At 43.1% G+C, this 20,748-nt stretch overlaps 1 protein-coding gene across 2 annotated transcripts in view; it reads left to right on the top strand.

Moving 5' to 3' along the window:
- The window catches only part of LOC139167382 (protein-lysine methyltransferase METTL21E-like), a 32,741-nt gene extending 15,331 nt beyond the window's left edge, over nucleotides 1-17,410 (top strand). Inside the window, exons 3-5 of one of the 2 annotated variants that reach the window (XM_070751855.1) lie at nucleotides 5,962-6,119; nucleotides 11,593-11,710; nucleotides 15,864-17,410. In XM_070751855.1, coding sequence (XP_070607956.1) covers nucleotides 5,962-6,119; nucleotides 11,593-11,710; nucleotides 15,864-16,267 — 680 coding nt within the window. In that variant the 3' untranslated portion in view covers nucleotides 16,268-17,410. The remainder of the gene's footprint in view (nucleotides 1-5,961; nucleotides 6,120-11,592; nucleotides 11,711-15,863) is intronic. The other variant, XM_070751856.1, reaches the window with a different exon arrangement.
- Nucleotides 17,411-20,748: the final 3,338 nt, after the last annotated feature.

The raw sequence follows: 20,748 nt of genomic DNA, 5'->3' as shown, positions 1-20,748 counted from the left end.
GAGGGAAGGAGAGAGAGAGGAAGAGAGGAAGAGAGAGAAACAGATAGAAAAAAGAGAGGAAGGAAAAGAGAAAGAAAAAGAATGGGAGTAAGGAAGAGAGAAAGAAAATCAAAATCTAGTTTGAAACTAGGTCAACTATTAAGTGGCATTTTGATATTGATAGAGATGCCCTATTATGAGCTCACTGTTATAGACACACAGTACAGTATTTTATTTTGAAATTCTCTGAGGCAAAACAGGGTGGGTTTTTTGTTTGTTTGTTTGTTTATTATCTATCTATCTATCTATCTATCTATCTATCTATCTATCTATCTATCTATCTATCTATCTATCTATTATTTCTGTGCCGCCCAGTCCCGAAGGGACTGCCGCTCAGACACTATACTTTTCCGCCCCCCCCCAAAAAAAAATTAGAGGGAACACTGGTCTGGAGGACAGAAGGAAAAGGGGGGACATGATCGAAACATTTAAATATGTTAAAGGGTTAAATAAGGTTCAGGAGGGAAGTGTTTTTAATAGGAAAGTGAACACAAGAACAAGGGGACACAATCTGAAGTTAGTTGGGGGAAAGATCAAAAGCAACATGAGAAAATATTATTTTACTGAAAGAGTAGTAGATCCTTGGAACAAACTTCCAGCAGACGTGGTAGATAAATCCACAGTAACTAAATTTAAACATGCCTGGGATAAACATATATCCATTGTAAGATAAAATACAGAAAATAGTATAAGGGCAGACTAGATGGACCATGAGGTCTTTTTCTGCCGTCAGACTTCTATGTTTCTATGTTTCTATGTAAAATGTGTGTTTTCCGATGATCTTAGGTGACCCCTGTGAAAGGGTTTTTGACCCCCCAAAGGGGTCGCGACCCACAGGTTGAGATTCACTGATGTAAAGGATTTCAGTTTCCTTAGAATAGAAACAAGAAAAACAAACAGAAGACAGATTTAAACAAGAAAAATGCTTGGATGAGCAATCTAATAAGATAGAAAATTAGCCTAAGTTCATAGAGTTTTAATAGGATCTGATAAAATGGAATAGAATATGCACAAACATTAACATCCTAAACTGTTAATTGATGGTTTAAATATTCATGTGCAAAAAACCCCGTATCTGTGATTTATTCTGATCCTCAGTTTCCTCTTATAAAGCAATCAACTTCAATTTGCTTGATTGTACCCTATTATACAAGACATAGAACCACATCTTACTGAGTTCAAAGGGGATTTATTCCCAGCTCTGTATGTGTATGTGTGTAATCTAACTTTCGCAAAGCCACACACAAGTCAGCCTATCTCACATTTACATTGCTGTGAGGACTGTTTTCACTGGGTACCACAAATATATTTTAAAGGGCAATCAGGGTGACACAGTTGAGGTCTAAAATAGTTTTAACTGGAAGGAACTCTTTGAAGCCAAGCTATACAAATATGACACAAGACTAAGATTAGAAAATCCAGATGACCACTAGATGATGATGATGATGATGATGATAATAATAATAATAATAATAATAATAATAATAATAATAATAATAATTTATTGGAATTGTATGCCACCCCTCTCCGTAGACTCGGGGCCGCTAACAACAATGATAAAAACAGCATGTGACAATCCAATAATAAAACAACTAAAAACCCTTATTATAAAACCAAACATACACACAGACATACCATGCATAAATTGTAATGGCCTAGGGGGAAGGAATATCTCAACTCCCCCATGCCTGGTGGTATAAATGAGTCTTGAGTAGTTTACGAAAGACAGGGAGGGTGGGGGCAATTCTAATCTCCGGGGGGAGTTGGTTCCAGAGGGCCGGGGCCACCAAAGAGAAGGCTCTTCCCCTGGGCCCCGCCAAACGACATTGTTTAGTCGATGGGACCCGGAGAAGGCCAACTCTGTGGAACCTTATCGGTCACTGGGATTCGTGCGGTAGCAGGCGGTTCTGGAGGTAGTCTGGTCCAAAGCCATGTAGGGCTGACCAACACTTTGAATTGTGACCGGAAATTGATCGGCAGCCAATGCAAGCCATGGAGTGTTGAGGAAACATGGGCGAATCTTGGAAGCCCCACGATGGCTCTCGCTGCTGCATTCTGCACGATCTGTCCTCTGTCCTGGTGCTTCTTGACCTCTCAGCGGCTTTCGATACCATCGACCATGGTATCCTTCTGCACCGGCTGGAGGGGTTGGGAGTGGGAGGCACTGTTCTTCAGTGGTTCTCCTCCTACCTCTCCGGTCGGTCGCAGTCGGTGTTAGTGGGGATGTCAGTAAAAGAATGTGGAGGTTTCTGTATCTCATGGCTGCCATCTAGTGACCATATACTTTTTTCTCAAGTTGTATCAGGTGTAGGAATGTTCAGTCTATATTTTTCAATCTAGTGAAATAAATACTTGAGGGAGAATTAAAATTATGATTTTAACTAGAAAATGATGCAGAAAAGGAGCAATTTCCTTTCATTTCAGCCCAATCTCCTCAGCTGACCCTGGGAAAGGAAGAACTAAGGAAACTGTGGGCTGTGAGGAAAACTATACCCTTGATCCTCAGTGTGGTGTGTCCCCAAGGGCCTACTCCCTCTATGGAAGAAGATGATTCACCCAGTGACTGCCAGTGCTCTCAAGCCAGCCCTACCTCGTTCGTTGGGCCTTGCTGCCACCCAGTTGTACATAGGGCAGTGGTTCTCAACCTTTCTAAAGCCATGACCTCTTAATACAGTTCTTCATGTTGTGGTGACCCCCAACCATAAGTTTAGCACTAATTCTCCCAACAGAGCTTTAAGCTGTTTGGCAGGAAGGTCAGAGGGACACCCCCACTGTAAATGCCTGACTGGTCAGATTGTAAAAATATGTTCCAAGGTGCCAGAATAGAAGCTTTAGTTCCTAACACCATGGGAAATTTGTCTTTTCCCTTGGTCTTAGGTGAGTCCCCTGTGAAGTGGTCATTCGACCCCCAAAGGGATCCCGCTCCCCAGGTTGAGAACCACTGGTGGAGGGGCTGAAGGGAAACAAGAAGGAGGATGAAGCTAAGCTTCTCCCATTTTTTTTTGTACCATACAACCTACAGGTTTCTGGGAAGTATAATTGGAAGATGTCACGATGCTGAAATGGCCACAATTTTGTCACATTTTAATACCAGGGGGTGATGGATTTTGAATATATTTTGCAAATTGGCCCACTTGGGCCACTTGATAAGTAAAATTGGAATATAAGAATAGAGATATTTTAAAAGATGTACAGTGGTACCTCTACTTAAGAACTTAATTCGTTCCGCAACCAGGTTCTTAAGTAGAAAAGTTTGTAAGCAGAAGGAATTTTTCCCATAGGAATCAATGTAAAAGCAAATAATGTGTGCAAACCTATTAGGAAAGAAATGAAAGCTCGGAATTTGGGTGGGAGGAGGAGGAGGAAGAAGAAGAGGAGGAGGACAGTCGCTGCTGAAGGAAGAAAGTGAGGTGAGGGGAATCAAAAAAATCCAAAACTTTAAGGCTTAAAAAAAAAAAAGAGGGACTCTGAGGCGGCGAGGAGCATGCACCTCCCATACATTACGCCAGAGAGAGAAACCCAGGGGGAATGGTAGGAAACTGGCCGGGCCTTCGTGCCACTCTCAAATTTCCTGGGAAAATTTTCCGGGCTTGGGTTCCTAAGTAGAAAATGGTTCTTAAGAAGAGTCAAAAAAATCTTGAACACTCGGTTCTTATCTAGAAAAGTTCTTAAGTAGAGGCGTTCTTAAGTAGAGGTACCACTGTATATTAATAAAGCAAGTCAAATTCGATAAGTAAAATTGGCATATAAGAACAGAGATGGTTTTGAAAGATTTATCAAAATGGAATTAGTGAACAGTAGATGATTTATGGTACACTGAAAAAAAATGTATAAAGATGGCAAACCTTTTAGAGATCGTGGGCCCAAACTGCAACCACAAGCCCACTTATTTACTGCAAAATGCCAACACGGCAATTTAACTTGAATACTGAGGTTTTAGTTTAGGAAAAACAACTCATACATTACGACTTTTGTCTTAAAAGAAACACACAATAACAGAGCTTTCAGTGATACAAACAACTTTCTATTGAAAGGTAAAACTTTGCATTTGGCATGCTTCTGAACAAATAATGTGATTTTTTTGCTCCTTGTATACATGCTGATAATTTGTCTAACCTTGGCTCATACTTTGTAAGTAGTAAGCAGCACATGCAGCACTCAGGTTCATCTGTTAATCTGTTTCTGGTGTCAGATTTGATATAACTCAAAGCTGAAAACAGCTGCTCGCAAGCATAAGACGATCCAAACAAAGTAAGGAAAGCAATCCCAAGTGCTTTCATTGGCTTAAAATTATTTGGCAGAGAATCCCACAATTGTCAAACTGGTCTTCCTTTACTTACTCCCCTCTGCCCCAGTATTTAAGTAAAAAAATAAAATACAGTAGTACCTCTAGATACGAGCTGCTCCACATGCGAGTATTCCAAGTTACAAGCCGCGACGCGAGCGGAATTTCTGTTCGACACCCAAGCTCAAATTCGGGATACGAGCTGAGCTTCCACTAGGTGGCGCAAGAATCTCCTTGCTTCCAGTTATCTGGGCGCGAGAAACAAAGTCTAAAGGCATTTGTTCGAGATGCGAGTTAGTCAACTTACGAGCTTGGGTCTGGAACGAATTAAACTCATATGTCGAGGTACCACTGTACAATAAAATGCCTAAAACTAAAACCATTTCTATTGTCTCTTCCACTTGGATTTTGACAACGAGCAGCACAGATCTTTTTATCCGTTTAGAACAAACCCTATCACCATATGCGCATTTAACTGGAGTAACTGGATTTTCCTGGGGGCAGAAGAGGGACTTGGCCCCGAAGGCTCCACTCCTAAGACGACCCCCTCTTCCTACCTATAGCCGTAGGCTTTGAAAACCTGGATTTCTCATAGCAAGGCCAGATAGAGACGCAGTACTTCAGCCCTCCTGGATGCTGCCGTCTTGTAAACATACTGACTAGCCCCCTGCATCTTTACTGCCTTGGTTGGAGTCTGATTCCGGAAGCGGTTCAGGGAAGCGCGGAAGTCAGGACTCGGTTGGTGAAGCAGGTGCTGTGTTGGATGTGTAAGGCTGATTACCCCTTCTCCAGCCGTCTCCAGCTGTCCTAGTCTGTGCTGGGGCGATAGTGCATGTGCGCAAAGACAGGGCTCTAAGTGCCCCCTCTGGCATGCATGCCATAGGTTCGCTACCACTGGCATAAGGGAACATGGCAAATTAAATGTATTATAATACAGAGCACTCTATATTGAGTGCTTCATGTTGTAATACACAGTAAAGCTCACAATGAGATGGATCATGTACAACTTGCAGTCCCACTGGCTTGGCTTCCTGAAGTGCTTAAATTCCTTCTCCGGCATTTGAGGTGGGCTATGGATAGATAGGAGAGAGAAACTTTCTTTGCCGAAAAACTATAGTAAACTTTTTATTTAATTGAGATTAGAATTGCCCCCACCCTCCTTGCCTTTCGTAAGCTTCTTAAAACCCATCTCTGCCGTCAGGCATGGGGGAACTGAGATATTCTTTCCCTCTACGCCTTACAATTTATGCATGGTATGTTTGTATGTATGTTTGGTTTTATAATAAGGTTTTTTTTAGTTGTTTAGTATTGGATTGTTACATGCTGTTTTTTATCACTGTTGTTAGCCGCCCCGAGTCTGCGGAGAGGGGCGGCATACAAATCCAATAAAATAAATAAATAAATAAATAAATATTTCATTGTTACTCAACTTACAAAGGAAATTATCACAGTTTTATGAATATCTGCATAATGTCTACAAATACATTACAACTTTTACTCTGGGGACCTTTTACCAGCATTGATATAAAATAAATATTTCATTAGTTAAAAGCGATATCTGCCCTTGCTATTTTTAAAATGTCTGTTATTTTTATTGTCACTTTCACTGTGACATGTTTGTTATTATTTTAAATTAGGACCAAATGGAGATGAAGACATAGTTGCAGAGATCAAGGGACGATGCTTCTGTCCTTCTTTGGTAACCACCTATACTTGGGAAGAATTCAAATTTGCTGGCCACAGGATCAAGATTACAGAAGCTACAGAAAGTTATGGAGCTGTGGTTTGGCCTTCGGTATTGTTGTCATGCAAAATTATTGCCTTTGATATCCAAAACAAAGCACAAGCCTATATCTGCCTTGGAAATAAGGCCATAGACGTAATTAGCTTGCCTTACTTCCTTCTTGTTAATGCAGAGGGTACTGTCTTCCCTCCATCTTTCCACTGAATTTCTGATTTAGTTTTGGGCTCAGAATTTATCTTCTGCTGTTAGCAGAAGTAAGCAAGTTGGATGACCTGGATGGAGTCTTGTCTTATTTATTTATTTATTTATTTATTTGTTTGTTTGTTTGTTTGTTTGTTTGTTTATTTATTTATTATTTAGATTTGTATGCCCCCCCTCTCCGCAGACTCGGGGCGGCTCACAGCAAAATACAACAAATCATGACAAATCCAAATAAATTTAAAATATTTAAAAATATTTAAAAAGAACCCCATTTACTAACATGCACACACACAAACATACCATGCATAATGCTTTTCATTATGCTTTTCAGAAGTCCAATAGTGTTCTATGGACAATCCTTTTTTTAATTGATCGCATGTAATATTCTAATTTTCTGAGATGGGGGATTTGGGGTTTTCATGAGCTGTACCCCATAATCATCACAATTACGATTATTCATGGCTTGAACTATCTTGCCTTGCATGTAATGAGTATCTCTCATATATTAAGTTTCATCTTTTAAGTTACATTAGGTTCTGCGGGGTGTTTCAACCGCCCGTAATTACAGGGTAATTAGTCCAGAAAGACACACACCACACGATAAAAGAAAAACCCAAAAGTTTTTATAAACAGAAAAACAGAAACAGCTCCCTTTTTAAATGTCAAAGGGATTTTCTGGTACACACAAGGCACAGGTTAAATGCAATCCAATTGCTCACCTGATAACTGGGAAATTGAGTCCAATTCTAAAGTCCAGAGAGTCCACACACAATCTTGAACAGCACAAAAACCACGATCTTGATGAAACAATGAATCAGATAAACTGCCATGAGGCTAAAACACCAAGCTGCACTTTTATCTGTAGCACTAATTACAGCAGCCCCACCCAACCACAGGTGGCCTCATTTTCTCTTGTAATAATCCTTCAGTTGTTGTCTCATATGCATCACTCTATGCATGTGTGGATGTGTCATTAATTCTTGTTCAGAATCCAGGGATGATACAGATGATTGATCTCCTCCTGGGCTGTCTGCCAAACTCCCCTCTTCCCTGTCACTCACGTGTCCTTGGTCAGAGGAGGCTTCGTCGGCAGATTCCATCGGGAGAAAAACAGGCCTGCGGCATGTGGATGTTTCCCCCACATCCACCTGCACATTCCTTGGGCAGGAGCTGGGCCAGAGCTAACCACAACACATTATTGAAATAAATGAACGTTTGCATGATATTCTAATTTTTCGACCTGTATTATTGTGTACTAGTTTGCTCCAAACTAGTTAAATTCAGCACATCATCCCGATTGTAAGATCATTGGTTAAGGCCATATGGAGACATACAAAGCCAGTATGTCTGGAAGTTAGGAGTGTTTGATATTAAAATGGTAATTGTCTTTATACTATATTTTACTAGGGCTTCCATTAGACATTTGGTTTATTTGGTTTATCACTCTGAAAATTCAACCTGGTTTAGCAATAGCATTTAGACTTATAGTTACTGTGCTTTTACAGCCCTCTCTAAGTGGTTTACAGAATCAGCATATTGGCCCCAACAATCTGGGTCCTCATTTTACCCACCTCGGAAGGATGGAAAGCTGAGTCAACCTTGAGCCCGTGCTGAGATTTGAACTGCTGAAATACAGCTAGCAGTTAGCTGAAGTAGCCTCTGGTGCTGCACTTTAACCACATAGAAACATAGAAACATAGAAGACTGACGGCAGAAAAAGACCTCTTGGTCCATCTAGTCTGCCCTTTTACTATTTCCTGTATTTTATCTTAGGATGGATATATGTTTATCCCAGGCATGTTTAAATTCAGTTACTGTGGATTTCCCAACCACGTCTGCTGGAAGTTTGTTCCAAGGATCTACTACTCTTTCAGTAAAATAATATTTTCTCATGTTGCCTTTGATCTTTCCCCCAACTAACTTCAGATTGTGTCCCCTTGTTCTTGTGTTCACTTTCCTGTTAAAAACACTTCCCTCCTGAACCCTATTTAACCACTGCACCACCCTGACTCTAGGCCTTTGTTCCAATCCTGCACAACTTGTGTAATGGGCTTGTATGATCCTAAACATTTTATTAAAGAAGATATCAGAATATGAACATAATGTACTGTGTGACATTTATATTGTAATTTAAAAATGTCAGCTATCAAGGGTAAAAGGTGTTATTTCAAAGCAAAGGTTCATTTGCCAATTACTGAAGTTTACAATTGAAACAAAGAGATGAAAAAAGAATGAAACAAAAATAGTAACAATTAACTTATTAGCAGTTGGCTTAAGGTGAAAAGACATTTGGTCCTGGTAGTTATTCATGCGTGCTTTGCTACCCCTGATTCAGCTAGATGGAATGATAATAGATGGAGATAGCTCCATTGTCTTGTAGAAATTAGCAGCTCACATTGCATTTTATTTAAAGAAAAAGGGGAAAAATAAACCCCAAGAAGTCTAGTTTTAAAGCCCTCACATGGCATATATGTTTTGCCTCTTTTAATTTTGAACACTATTTGTTTGTTTGTTTATTTGTATGTATGTATGTATGTATGTATGTATGCAGTCAAAATTTTTACTGCCACACTGTGGGTGTGGCTTATTTTGTGGGTGTGGCTTAATGGTCAGGTGACTGGGTAGGAATGGCTTGTCGGCCATGTGATCAGGTGGGAGTGGCTTGAATGATCATCATCATTCAAGTGAACTGTTTTTTAATAGGAAAGTGAACACAAGAACAAGGGGACACAATCTGAGGTTAGTTGGGGGTAAGATCAAAAGCAACATGAGAAAATATTATTTTACTGAAAGAGTAGTGGATCCTTGGAACAAACTTCCAGCAGACGTGGTAGATAAATCCACAGTAACTGAATTTAAACATGCCTGGGATAAACATATATCCATCCTAAGATAAAATACAGAAAATAGTATAAGGGCAGACTAGATGGACCATGGGGTCTTTTTCTGCCGTCAGACTTCTATGTTTCTATGTTAAGTCCTCGACTTACAACCTTCCCAATGTGGCTTGCTGGGGTGACAATTTGCTTTGTGTTTCCCGCGCTCTCCTTCCTGGGTGCCCCCCCCTCAGGCTGGGTAGCTAGGTGAATGGGTTTCCTGTGCTCTCCTTCCTGGATCACCTCCCGCCTCAGGCTGGGTAGCTAGACGAACAGGTGCTGCCAGAAGCATAAATGCTGGCAGCGCCACTTCCGCCAACACCTTCTGCTTGCACCTCAGGCGGGAGGTGGCCGCATGAGGCTGGAGGGGAGCTGAGCAGGAGAGAAGGAAGCTCATCTGAGGCCAAAAAGGAGGAAAGAGGAAAAAAGGAAGGAGTACAGATGCAGCAGCAGCAGCAGGAGAAAAAAGACGAGCCAAGCTGAGACCAGTAATCCAGGAAGTGACAACTGCCAATCAGCTGGGCCTGTGCACGGATCTTCATTTCCACTGGTGGAACTGCATTCTACCCCATCCTGCCTGCTGCCCACCCCGTATGTATGTATGTATGTATGTATGTATGTATGTATGTATGTATGTATTTATTTATTTATTTATTTATTTATTTATTTATTTATTTATTTATTTATTTGGATTTGTATCCTGTCCCTCTCCAAGGACTTGGGGTGCCTTACAACATGTAAAAACAATATAATGGTAAAATCCAATAATAACTAAAACATCCAATCTAAAACCCCAATTTAATTTAAAAACAGTCTTTCCAATCCACCAATATACAGTGATACCTCATCTTACAAACGCCTCATCATACAAACTTTTCGAGATACAAACCCGGGGTTTAAGATTTTTTTGCCTCTTCTTACAAACTATTTTTACCTTACAAACCCACCGCCGCTGCTGGGATGCCCCGCCTTCGGACTTCCGTTGCCAGCAAAGCACCCATTTTTGCGCTGCTGGGATTCTCCTGAGGCTCCCCTCCATGGGAAACCCCACCTCTGGACTTCCGTGTTTTTGTGATTATTATTATTATTATTATTTATTAGATTTGTATGCCGCCTCTCTCTATAGACTGCAGGGAAATCCCAGCAGGGAAATCCCAGCAGCGCAAAAACGGGCGCTTCGGCTGGCAAAAGGGGTGAATTTTGGGCTTGCACGCATTAATTGCTTTTCCATTGATTCCTATGGGAAACATTGTTTCGTCTTACAAACTTTTCACCTTAAGAACCTCGTCCCGGAACCAATTAAGTTTGTAAGACAAGGTATCACTGTACTTTCCATTCGAGATACATTCATCCATAGAACGCAAAGGAATGTGATGTTGGCCGCACTTCTCTCATTAGCAGTAGTGTCCAGGATGCCAGCCAGAATAGAGTCATAAACTTCCGATACTGATATCTCTGTTTTGACTAATTACTCACACAGTCCAGGGATATTTTACAGCTCAAGCCAAAAGCAGGCATCGAAATCCAGGGGAATAGGAAACTGTCTCAACTCCCAGGCTCTGTCCTTCATTGCTGAACGTTGTTTCCCCTTTCCCATCAGCCTGTCTTTATATACTGACAAGGTGTGGCCAAGTGTCCCATAGATCCAATCAACGCCAAGAACTCTTTCTAGAGAGATATTCCTGCCTGGATCTCCTCCTCCTTATTCTTGCATCTAACAGGGGTTCCTGATCATCCAAGTCCCCGTCGTCCTCTGACTCAGACAATACCCTAATTGGGGATTCTACAGTCTCTGATGGTTCCTCAGTCCCTAACTCTTCCTCACTCTCACTCTCAGACTCAGTTGGCAAGAACACTGGCCTGTGATGCTAGTACACCTCCATCTCTTGGCCCTCGAAAATTGTTACCAACTGAGCTGGACGTGGACCACTCACAACAAATGACACCCATAACAATGTTAGCAAGATATGGTAGGAATTAATTGCATGGTCCTAGAAGCCCCTTTGCTAAACAGGCCAGATAAGCTCCCCTTGTAATTGTTGAAGACAACACAGGAGTTTTACAGTTTACAGCAGAATAAGTCAATCTATTGGTCTCCATATGATTTGGGCTGCAAATCACACAGTCTGCTGGCATTTTGATTAAGAATTACGTAGTGTTATAATCCAAATAATCTAAAAACCCTAAATTAGCCAATTGTCCAAAACTAGTTCATATAAAACAACCTTGAACTTCTGAGTATTTCTCTAACTTCCTAAGATTCATGCTTTCCATACATATTTTTGTGTGTCAAGAGATACTTTTGTTCATATAAATTGAAGTTTCTTTCTCTTCTTTGTTACTTTATAGTAATTAAAAGGTGGCCTTGTGGAGCTAAAGGCATTGTTTCATTATTCTTTTTCAGAATTGCCAACTGTCAATTTATTCTTGTTCTTTTTCATTTTCAGGCTCTCGTTCTGTGCTATTTTTTGGAAACAAATATGAAGCTTTGTAACCTGGTTGATAAAAATGTTATTGAAATTGGAGCTGGAACAGGCCTTGTGTCTATAGTAGCCAGCTTGCTAGGTGAGTGGTAGTATCTCCTGCTGTGCCCTCCGTTTTAAAAATAGCACACGTGATACTGGTATCTTGAAGGACATAAAACAGGTGGAAAAAACAGGTGCAAAATCGATTTGTTCTCAGGGTAAAGCCTCTTTAAAAAAGATACCAATCTTGAAATTAGAATTTGTGGTGTTCATCCGTTTCTAAAGTAAACTGCTGGACTTATGTGGATCAAATTCTAATATGGGGAGCAATGGGCTTTATTCCCATGAACCTCTCCGATAGACCTTACTAGCTCTGTTTAAACATCTTGAATAGTAGCAGTTTAGTCCTGTTTTGAGGTGGTATTCAGCCGGTTTGGACCGGTTCATGCAAAGCAATAGCGGAAATTTTGACTGGTTCTCTGAACAGGCAAATAACACCTCGGGTTGGCCACTCCCCCTTCCACCCAGTTGTCTGGTCACTGCTTGGCCCACCCACCTGTTCACTGCTTGCCCCACCCCATCCTGCCCGGCTGCCCTATATATTTTGCCTTTGCCATGCATCCCAGCTAATCGCCTTGCCTTCATGCCTCAGCTGCTCTGCTCACCAAAGGTAAGCATGCCACCCTCATGTCCTTTGCCTCAAGTTGGGGCCCTGGAATGTGCCATTACCCAAGGCCCTGAAGCCTCCGCCTGCTTGATGTTCACCTTAGTTGGGTAGGGAAATGTGCCATTCCCTGGCTCTAGCGTTGCCCCGGAGCATCCATCCGCATGCTGCCTGCTTGCCTTCTGACTTGCTCACCTTTGCCCGCTCCTTGGTGGTTTTTCGGCTGCCTTCTGAGCAGCTCCGTTGCAATGCCATCCCTCATGCACGGTAGGCTGTTCTCCTGGTTGCTAGCGATACTGGCAGGCAATGGGATGAAACATAGAAAGATAGAAGACTGACGGCAGAAAAAGACCTCATGATCCATCTAGTCTGCCCTTATACTATTTCCTGTATTTTATATTACAATGGATATATGTTTATCCCAGGCATGTTTAAATTCAGTTACTGTGGATTTACCAACCACGTCTGCTGGAAGTTTGTTCCAAGGATCTACTACTCTTTCAGTAAAATAATATTTTCTCACGTTGCTTTTGATCTTTCCCCCAACTAACTTCAGATTGTGTCCCCTTGTTCTTGTGTTCACTTTCCTATTAAAAACACTTCCTTCCTGAACCTTATTTAACCCTTTAACATATTTAAATGTTTCGATCATGTCCCCCCTTTTCCTTCTGTCCTCCTGAAGAACAGGACAGAGACAGGGGCAACGGGACTTCTTCAGGCTTCTTTTTCAGCCGATGGTTTATGGTACTTTTTGGCAAGCCGCCACTGCTGGCCTTGTTCCAGCTGGCAAAGCAACTTCTTGTGCCAAAAAAGAGGCAGTGGCTGCAGGCTTCTTGTGCTAAAAACCACAGGCTGAAAAAGAGTCCTGAAGTCCCATCACTGCTGCCGCCACCTGTGCTTCTCACCAGCTGCAAATTCATTTCATTTCATTTCATTTATTGGATTTATATGCCGCCCCTCTCCGAAAACTCGGGGCGGCTAACAACAGTCATAAACAATATACAGTAAAAATCCAATACTAAAAACTAACTTAAAACCCCCTAATGTATAAAACCAACATACGTACAAACATACCATACATACAGTTGTATCAGCCTAGGGGGAGAAGAGGTCTTAATTCCCCCATGCCTGGCGGCAGAGGTGGGTTTTGAGTAGCTTACGAAAGGCAAGGAGGGTAGGGGCAATTCTAATCTCTGGGGGGAGTTGGTTCCAGAGGGCCGGGGCCGCCACAGAGAAGGCTCTTCTCCTGGGTCCCGCCAAGTGGCATTGTTTCGTTGACGGGACCCGGAGAAGACCCACTCTGTGGGACCTAACTGGCCGCTGGGATTCGTGCGGCAGAAGGCGGTTCCTGAGATAATCTGGTCCGGTGCCATGAAGGGCTTTATAGGTCATAACCAACACTTTGAATTCTGACCGGAAACTGATCGGCAGCCAATGCAGACTGCGGAGTGTTGGTGTAACATGGGCATATTTGGGAAAGCCCATGATAGCTCTCGCAGCTGCATTCTGCACGATCTGAAGTTTCCGAACACTTTTCAAAGGTAGCCCCATGTAGAGAGCGTTACAGTAGTCGAGCCTCGAGGTGATAAGGGCATGAGTGACTGTGAGCAGTGACTCCCGGTCCAAATAGGGTCGCAACTGATGCACCAGGCGAACCTGGGCAAACGCCCCCCTCGCCACAGCTGAAAGGTGTTTCTCTAATGTGAGCTGTGGATCGAGGAGGACGCCCAAGTTGCGAACCCTCTCTGAGGGGGTCAATGTTTCTCCCCCCAGGGTGATGGACGGACAGATGGAATTGTCCTTGGGAGGCAAGACCCACAGCCACTCCGTCTTGTCTGGATTGAGTTTGAGTTTGTTGACACCCATCCAGGCCCCAACAGCCTCCAGGCACCGGCACATCACTTCCGCTGCTTCGTTGACTGGACATGGGGTGGAGATGTATAACTGGGTATCATCGGCATATTGATGATACCTCACCCCATGCCCTTGGATGATCTCACCCAGCGGTTTCATGTAGATGTTAAATAGCAGGGGGGAGAGGACCGACCCCTGAGGCACCCCACAAGGGAGAAACCTAGAGGTCGACCTCTGACCCCCCACTAACACCGACTGCGACCGACCGGAGAGGTAGGAGGAGAACCACTGGAGAACAGTGCCTCCCACTCCCAACCCCTCCAGCCGGCGCAGAAGGATACCATGGTCGATGGTATCGAAAGCCGCTGAGAGGTCAAGAAGCACCAGGACAGAGGACAAACCCCTGTCCCGGGCCCGCCAGAGATCATCCATCAACGCGACCAAAGCAGTTTCCGTGCTGTATCCGGGCCTGAAACCCGACTGCTGGGGACCTAGATAATCGGCTTCTTCCAAGGACCGCTGGAGCTGGAGTGCCACCACCTTCTCGACAACCTTCCCCATGAAGGGAAGGTTGGAGACTGGACGGTAGTTATTGAGTACGGCTGGGTCCAGGGAAGGCTTCTTGAGGAGGGGGCGCACGAGCGCTTCTTTATAGAGTGTTGGAAAGACTCCCCTCCCCAAGGAAGCGTTGGTAATCTCCTGGGCCCAGCTCCGTGTCACCTCTCGGCTGGCCGAAACCAACGAAGAGGGACACGGATCCAGTGAACAGGTGGCAGAACTCACAGCTCCAATGGCCTTGTCCACTTCATCAGGTGTTACCAAGTCAAACTCCTCCCAGACAGATGGACAAAGACGTTTAGCCCCAGTCACCTCGACTGACTCGTTGTCAGTCGACTCTGTTTTACAATTGGAGTCGAGATCGGCCCGGATCCGAGCGATTTTATCAGCGAAAAACGTGTTAAAGTCCTCGGCACTACTCTGTAAGGGCTCCCCAAATGTGTACTCCATTGCCTGACAGTGCATGAGTGGGTTGCACCCCATTGAGAATGGTCTGCTACGCCAGAGGGACAGCATTGCAATGGAGCTGCTCTGAAGGCAGTTGGACTGCAGCGTTTCTTTAAGGTAATTCGACGTAGAGGGGAGGGGGCACCATAAAAGAATAGGCCGCAGCAGCTGCCTTTTCTGCCATTTCTGTGAGCATGGCTTAGTGGGCGTGGCTTGGTGGGGATCATGTGACTGAGTGGGTGTGGTCAACTCAATGTCACTCACAGCAAGGTGCTGCCCCACCAAGCCATGTCCATCAAGCCACGCCCACAAAAACCAGTAGTAGAAAAATTTGAATCCCATCACTGGTCCTGTTACATGGAAGAGCCTGTAGCAAATGGTTTGAAGTTATCTAGTGAGCTTCCTGACTAGTTTGGCAATGTGACCACAAGCCCACATTGATTCATTGAGCGTACAAATGTAATATACAGTTGTGGTGTATCACATTATGAGAGAGAGTTTGCTCTGCCTACCGTTGTAAGCTGAATAAATATTACAAAACTGTGATCCAAAATTGTCCTGGAATTTCATCAAGTAAGGAATTGGAGAACACATAAGAATATTGTATTTCCTGCAGTGGGCCACAATTTATCAATTTGGCTTATGCCACAGGGAATTATAAAAAAGAATCTGCACACTTTTCATCAATTCTCCTCCAGAAATAATGTCATTGTGGTTCCTTTTGTCACAGGTGCGCATGTGATTTCCACTGACTTGCCTGAAGTGCTAGGAAACCTTCAGTACAATCTTGCCAGAAACACAAAACTGAAATGCAAACATGAGCCTCAGGTGAAAGCTTTGGTCTGGGGAGTGGACCTGCAGAAGAATTTCCCCAGATCTTCATCTCAATTTGACTACATATTGGCTGCTGATGTTGTGTACAACCACCCTCACCTGGAGGAGCTGCTCCTAACCTTTGATCATTTGTGTATGGATAATACCACCATCATCTGGGCCATGCGGTTCAGACTGGAAAGTGAAAACTGGTTTATGGACCAATTCAAAGAAATGTTCCATCTGGAAGTGATTTCTGATTTTCCTAGTTTAAATATAACCCTGTTTAGAGCAAAGAGGAGGCCAAAACAATTCAAATGAGTGCATCTTGCCTGTTATTAATAATTAGCTGGTTTAATAGAAAAGAATGGAATTATTTATTGGCCAAATGTGTTTGGACAGTCAAGGAATCTGTCTCCAGTGCATAAACTCTGTTTCCCCCAAAATAAGACATTCCCTGATAATAAACCCAATCGGGCTTTTGAGTGCACGGCAATAAGGCCAAGCATTTATTTCAAAGTTCAAAAAAAATATAAGACAAGGTCTTATTTTGGGGGAAACACAGTACATTCAAACAACAAATCATTATCATAAATTAAAAAATACAATCAATATAAATCATACAACATTCTATGGTAGTCATAGGTTACTAAATAAGCAATCAACATAAATCCTAAAATTTAGGAAAGTTATGTAAAGCTAAGGAAATATGTAATACCGTATCAAAATCAGGCAAGTTAGTTTGCTTGATTTTCCAGTTCTGAATGTGCAAAGTTGCTGGAGTACTCAAATATTTCATTTCTTATCAACATATGTTTGGTTTTATTATAAGAGGTTTTAGTTGTTTTATTAATTGCATTTCTACATACTGTTTTTATCATTGTTGTTAGCTGCCCCGAGTCTGTGGAGAGGGGCGGCATACAAATCCAATAAATAATAATAATAATAATAATAATTTCAGTTCAGCAAATTCGGGCTACTGAGATGATTATTATTAAACTAAAATTCAGTGGCATGCTTTTATATGAATAGTTATGAGCTGCCAGGTTAACCCTACACTCTTAATTGACATTTTGATTATTCAGGTTAACCTGCTGTGATAGAGAGAGGTGGTTGCTTCAGGCAACACATATTGTGGGTGCAGAAAAGTGGGCGACATGGTACAGCATAGAGTTACAGCATGTGTTGTTAGTTCTGATAAATGGTATTCCGTCGTAATGCCTTAGGAAGATTCAGCTGCCTGTGTTATCACGTTTATTTATTAATTAAATTTATATGCAAAGCTTGTCATGTTTCCTGGAAAGTAGTAAGGAGTAATGGCTAATTCCCATTAAGTAATAACCAGGACTGAATTTTAATAGTTGTAATTATAGTGGCTGTCAGGAATTGGGATGTATTGAAAAAATGAACACCCTTCTAAAACTTCGTGTTTGCTTTAATAAAGGGGATGAAATTTAATTATCATATTGGCTCATATTCCTCTGTTTTCAACTTCTTCACACTCATCATTAAAACTAAGACACAGGTAGGTTCAGATTTGTGGATTCAACACAGGAGACCGGATTCCATAACAGCTCTTTATTTCTTGAACAAGCTAACACAACAAGTTAACACAACCATCAAGCCCCATCTGACAGCTTGCCTTTTTATAGGGGCTGTCAGATATCACAGCCAATGGCAGTCCAGCATTTTCCCGCCTGAATGCTGGACCTGAGTGAAAACATCTATTTAACTGTTACAACATAAGAGCTTCAGTGATGAGCACCAAAACCTCTGAAGGCAAGTTATTCCATTGGGGAGTGAGCGCACACCACCCACATTCTGGGAGTGCCGATGTTGTGGTTAGCTCTGGCCCAGCTCCTGCCCCAAGGACTGTGGATGTGGGGGAGACATCCACATGCTGCAGGCCTGTTTTGCCCCCGGTGGAATCTGCTGATGAAGGCTCCTCTTGCCAAGAAGACATGAGTGACAGGGAGGAGGAGAGTGTGGCAGACAGCTCAGAAGGAGATCAATTATCTAGCTCCTCCTTGGATTCAGAACAAGAGTTAATGATACAGCCACGCATGCGGAGAGCGATGCATAGGCAACAACAACTGAGAGATTATTATCAAAGAAAATGAGGCCACCTGTGGTTGGGTGGGGCTGTGGTAATTAGTGAGGCTGCTATAAAGAGCAGCCTGTGGGTTTGGCCATTGTGGAGGATTATCTGATCGTTGTGTTTTGTGACTGCTTTACTGACTTTGACCTTTTGTGTGCTGATTTCCCCCCGCTTTGAAACTAAACCAGAGTAAAGTATGTTTCACTTTGTGAAAGAAGAAGGACTGTGAATTGCCTCACAGCTGCAAGATAAGTATCACAGAACTAATAAGGGACTTGTACAAATTACCAGTTTGTTTGGAGACGAGTGCTCTTTGCTATACCAAAAGAGGGCTTAGGTTAAGTGAATTTTCATTATAAAGAACATTGTTTTGAATTTTCAAACGTGTGTGTGTGTCTGAAATTTGTACCTGTGAATTTTTAGGAGGAGTCTACCAGAGAGCCCGACAGAACAGCAGAGTGATGGTGACCCATCACTGCCGACGACTCACAGGCACGAGCGAACCAGGAGCATTTCATCCCTGGGAACAATTAATAAATATTTTGAATAGCAGACCTTGAAATCTTTCAGTCTGATTCTGTGACTCTCTTTCATATCTAGAGAAAGATATGAATAACAATAGTAACAATAGTATTTTTGAGTAACAATAGTATTTTTAAATACAATTTTCAAAATCTTATTGACCCGACAAGTGCTGTACAGAGTGGTACTGTTTTTTAGGACACTGTAACATGACTCACATGCATTATAAAGAAACATTATAACAATTCTCCATAGAAAAGGCACAAGTAAAATGTGTTTAGGTAACCATCTGATGGATGTCCCAGGCTCTGGTTTTGTTGCTGGCAACAAATTCAGCCTTGAAGTTCAGTGCATTGCTTCATTTTGCTTCGATCCAACACCAGGTGGCAGCACAGATATACAATTTCTTGCACAAAAACTACCGGTAATCTGTATACATAATAAAATCTATTCCTTAAGCATGAAAGTTAGGACAATTGGAAAGATTAGATTAGATTAGATTTATTGGATTTATATGCCGCCACTCTCCGCAAACTCGGGGCGGCTCACAACAATAATAAAAACAGTACATAGTAACAAATCCAATACCCACCAATCTAATTACAATTTTAAGTTAGAAAATTCATAAAACAATCCCAATATATATAAAAACCAGGCACACAGTCAATCAATCAAACGGCAAAACAACATGGGCAAGGGGGAGATGATTTAGTTCCCCCATGCCTGACGACAGAGGTGGGTTTTAAGGAGTTTACGAAAGGCAGGGAGGGTGGGGGCAATCCTAATCTCAGGGGGGAGCTGGTTCCAGAGGGTCAGAGCCCCCACAGAGATGGCTCTTCCCCTGGGTCCCGCCAGATGACATTGTTTAGTCGACGGGACCCGAAGAAGGCCGACTCTGTGGGACCTAACCGGTCGCTGGGATTTGTGCGGCAGGAGGCGGTCCTGGAGATATTCTGGTCCGGTGCCATGAAGGGCTTTATAGGTCATAACCAACACTTTGAATTGTGACCAGAAACTGATCGGCAGCCAATGCAGACTGCGGAGTGTTGGAGTAACATGGGCATACTTAGAGAAGCCCATAATTGCTCTCGCAGCTGCATTCTGCACGATCTGAAGTTTCCGAACACTTTTCAAACGTAGCCCCATGTAGAGAGCGTTACAGTAGTCGAGCCTCGAGGTGATGAGGGCATGAGTGAAAGTGTTTCTTGATAATATGACTTAAGTTATTTTAATATGTATGTGTCCAGATAGACCTTCTTCCATTTTCTGGGTCTTTACAGCTCTATTTGCAAAGATGTTTTGACCTTGTGCCGTGACATCTAGCCAATCCTGGTCAAACAGGTCACACCCAGGGGTGGGCAGCAGGCAGGACGGGGTGGAACGCAGTTCCACAGGCAGAAATGATCCAGCTGATCGGCGGCTGTCATTTCCTGGATTACTGGTCTGGGCTCAGCTCTCCTTCCCCCCCCCCCGTGCTGCTGCTGTTGTGTCTGCGCTTCTTGATTTTTTCCTCCTTCCTCCTTCCTGGCCTCGGACGAGCTTCCCTCTCTCCTGCCTGGCTCCCCTCCAGCCTCACGCGGCCACCTCCCGCCTGAGGTGCAAGCCGAAGGCGTGGGTGGAAGCGGCGCTGGCAGCATTTATGCTTTTGGCCACACCCATTTGCTTAGCTGCCCAAACTCATATGCATACACACCATTCATACAGTTTGGCCATGTAAGATGTACAATTCATGGCCCCAAGGCCTGCCTGCAAAGCCACGTCTTCATGGCCTAACGGAAGACCAGTAGGGTGGGAGCAGTACATACTAGGGCAGTCCTTCGCCATTTAACCAAGAGTTCCAGTAAGTGAAAGAATTCTTTCCTCATAGCAATAGCGCTGAGGCTTATACAGTGGAACCCCGACATAAGAGCTGCTCTACTTAAGAGCAACTCGAGATAAGAGCTGGGAGGGGAGAGATATTTTTGTTCTACTTACAAGCCCAAATTCGAGATACAAGCGCCAAGGAGCTGTCTCCTGAAGCCAAATGCTAACTTCCGCGTTCGGCTTCAGGAGACAGCTGCGAAGCGGCGCGCGTGTTTTAAAAGGTTGCAGCCGGCCTGGGGGGCTCGGGGGGGTGCTTGCAGCTTTCTTTCTTGCTCTTTTTCTTTCTCTCTTTTACCTTCCCTTCCTCTATTTCTTCTTT

This window comes from Erythrolamprus reginae, chromosome 4 (genome assembly GCF_031021105.1).
Source record: "Erythrolamprus reginae isolate rEryReg1 chromosome 4, rEryReg1.hap1, whole genome shotgun sequence".
NCBI lineage: Eukaryota > Metazoa > Chordata > Lepidosauria > Squamata > Dipsadidae > Erythrolamprus > Erythrolamprus reginae.
This window is presented reverse-complemented; position numbering and strand designations above follow the sequence as displayed.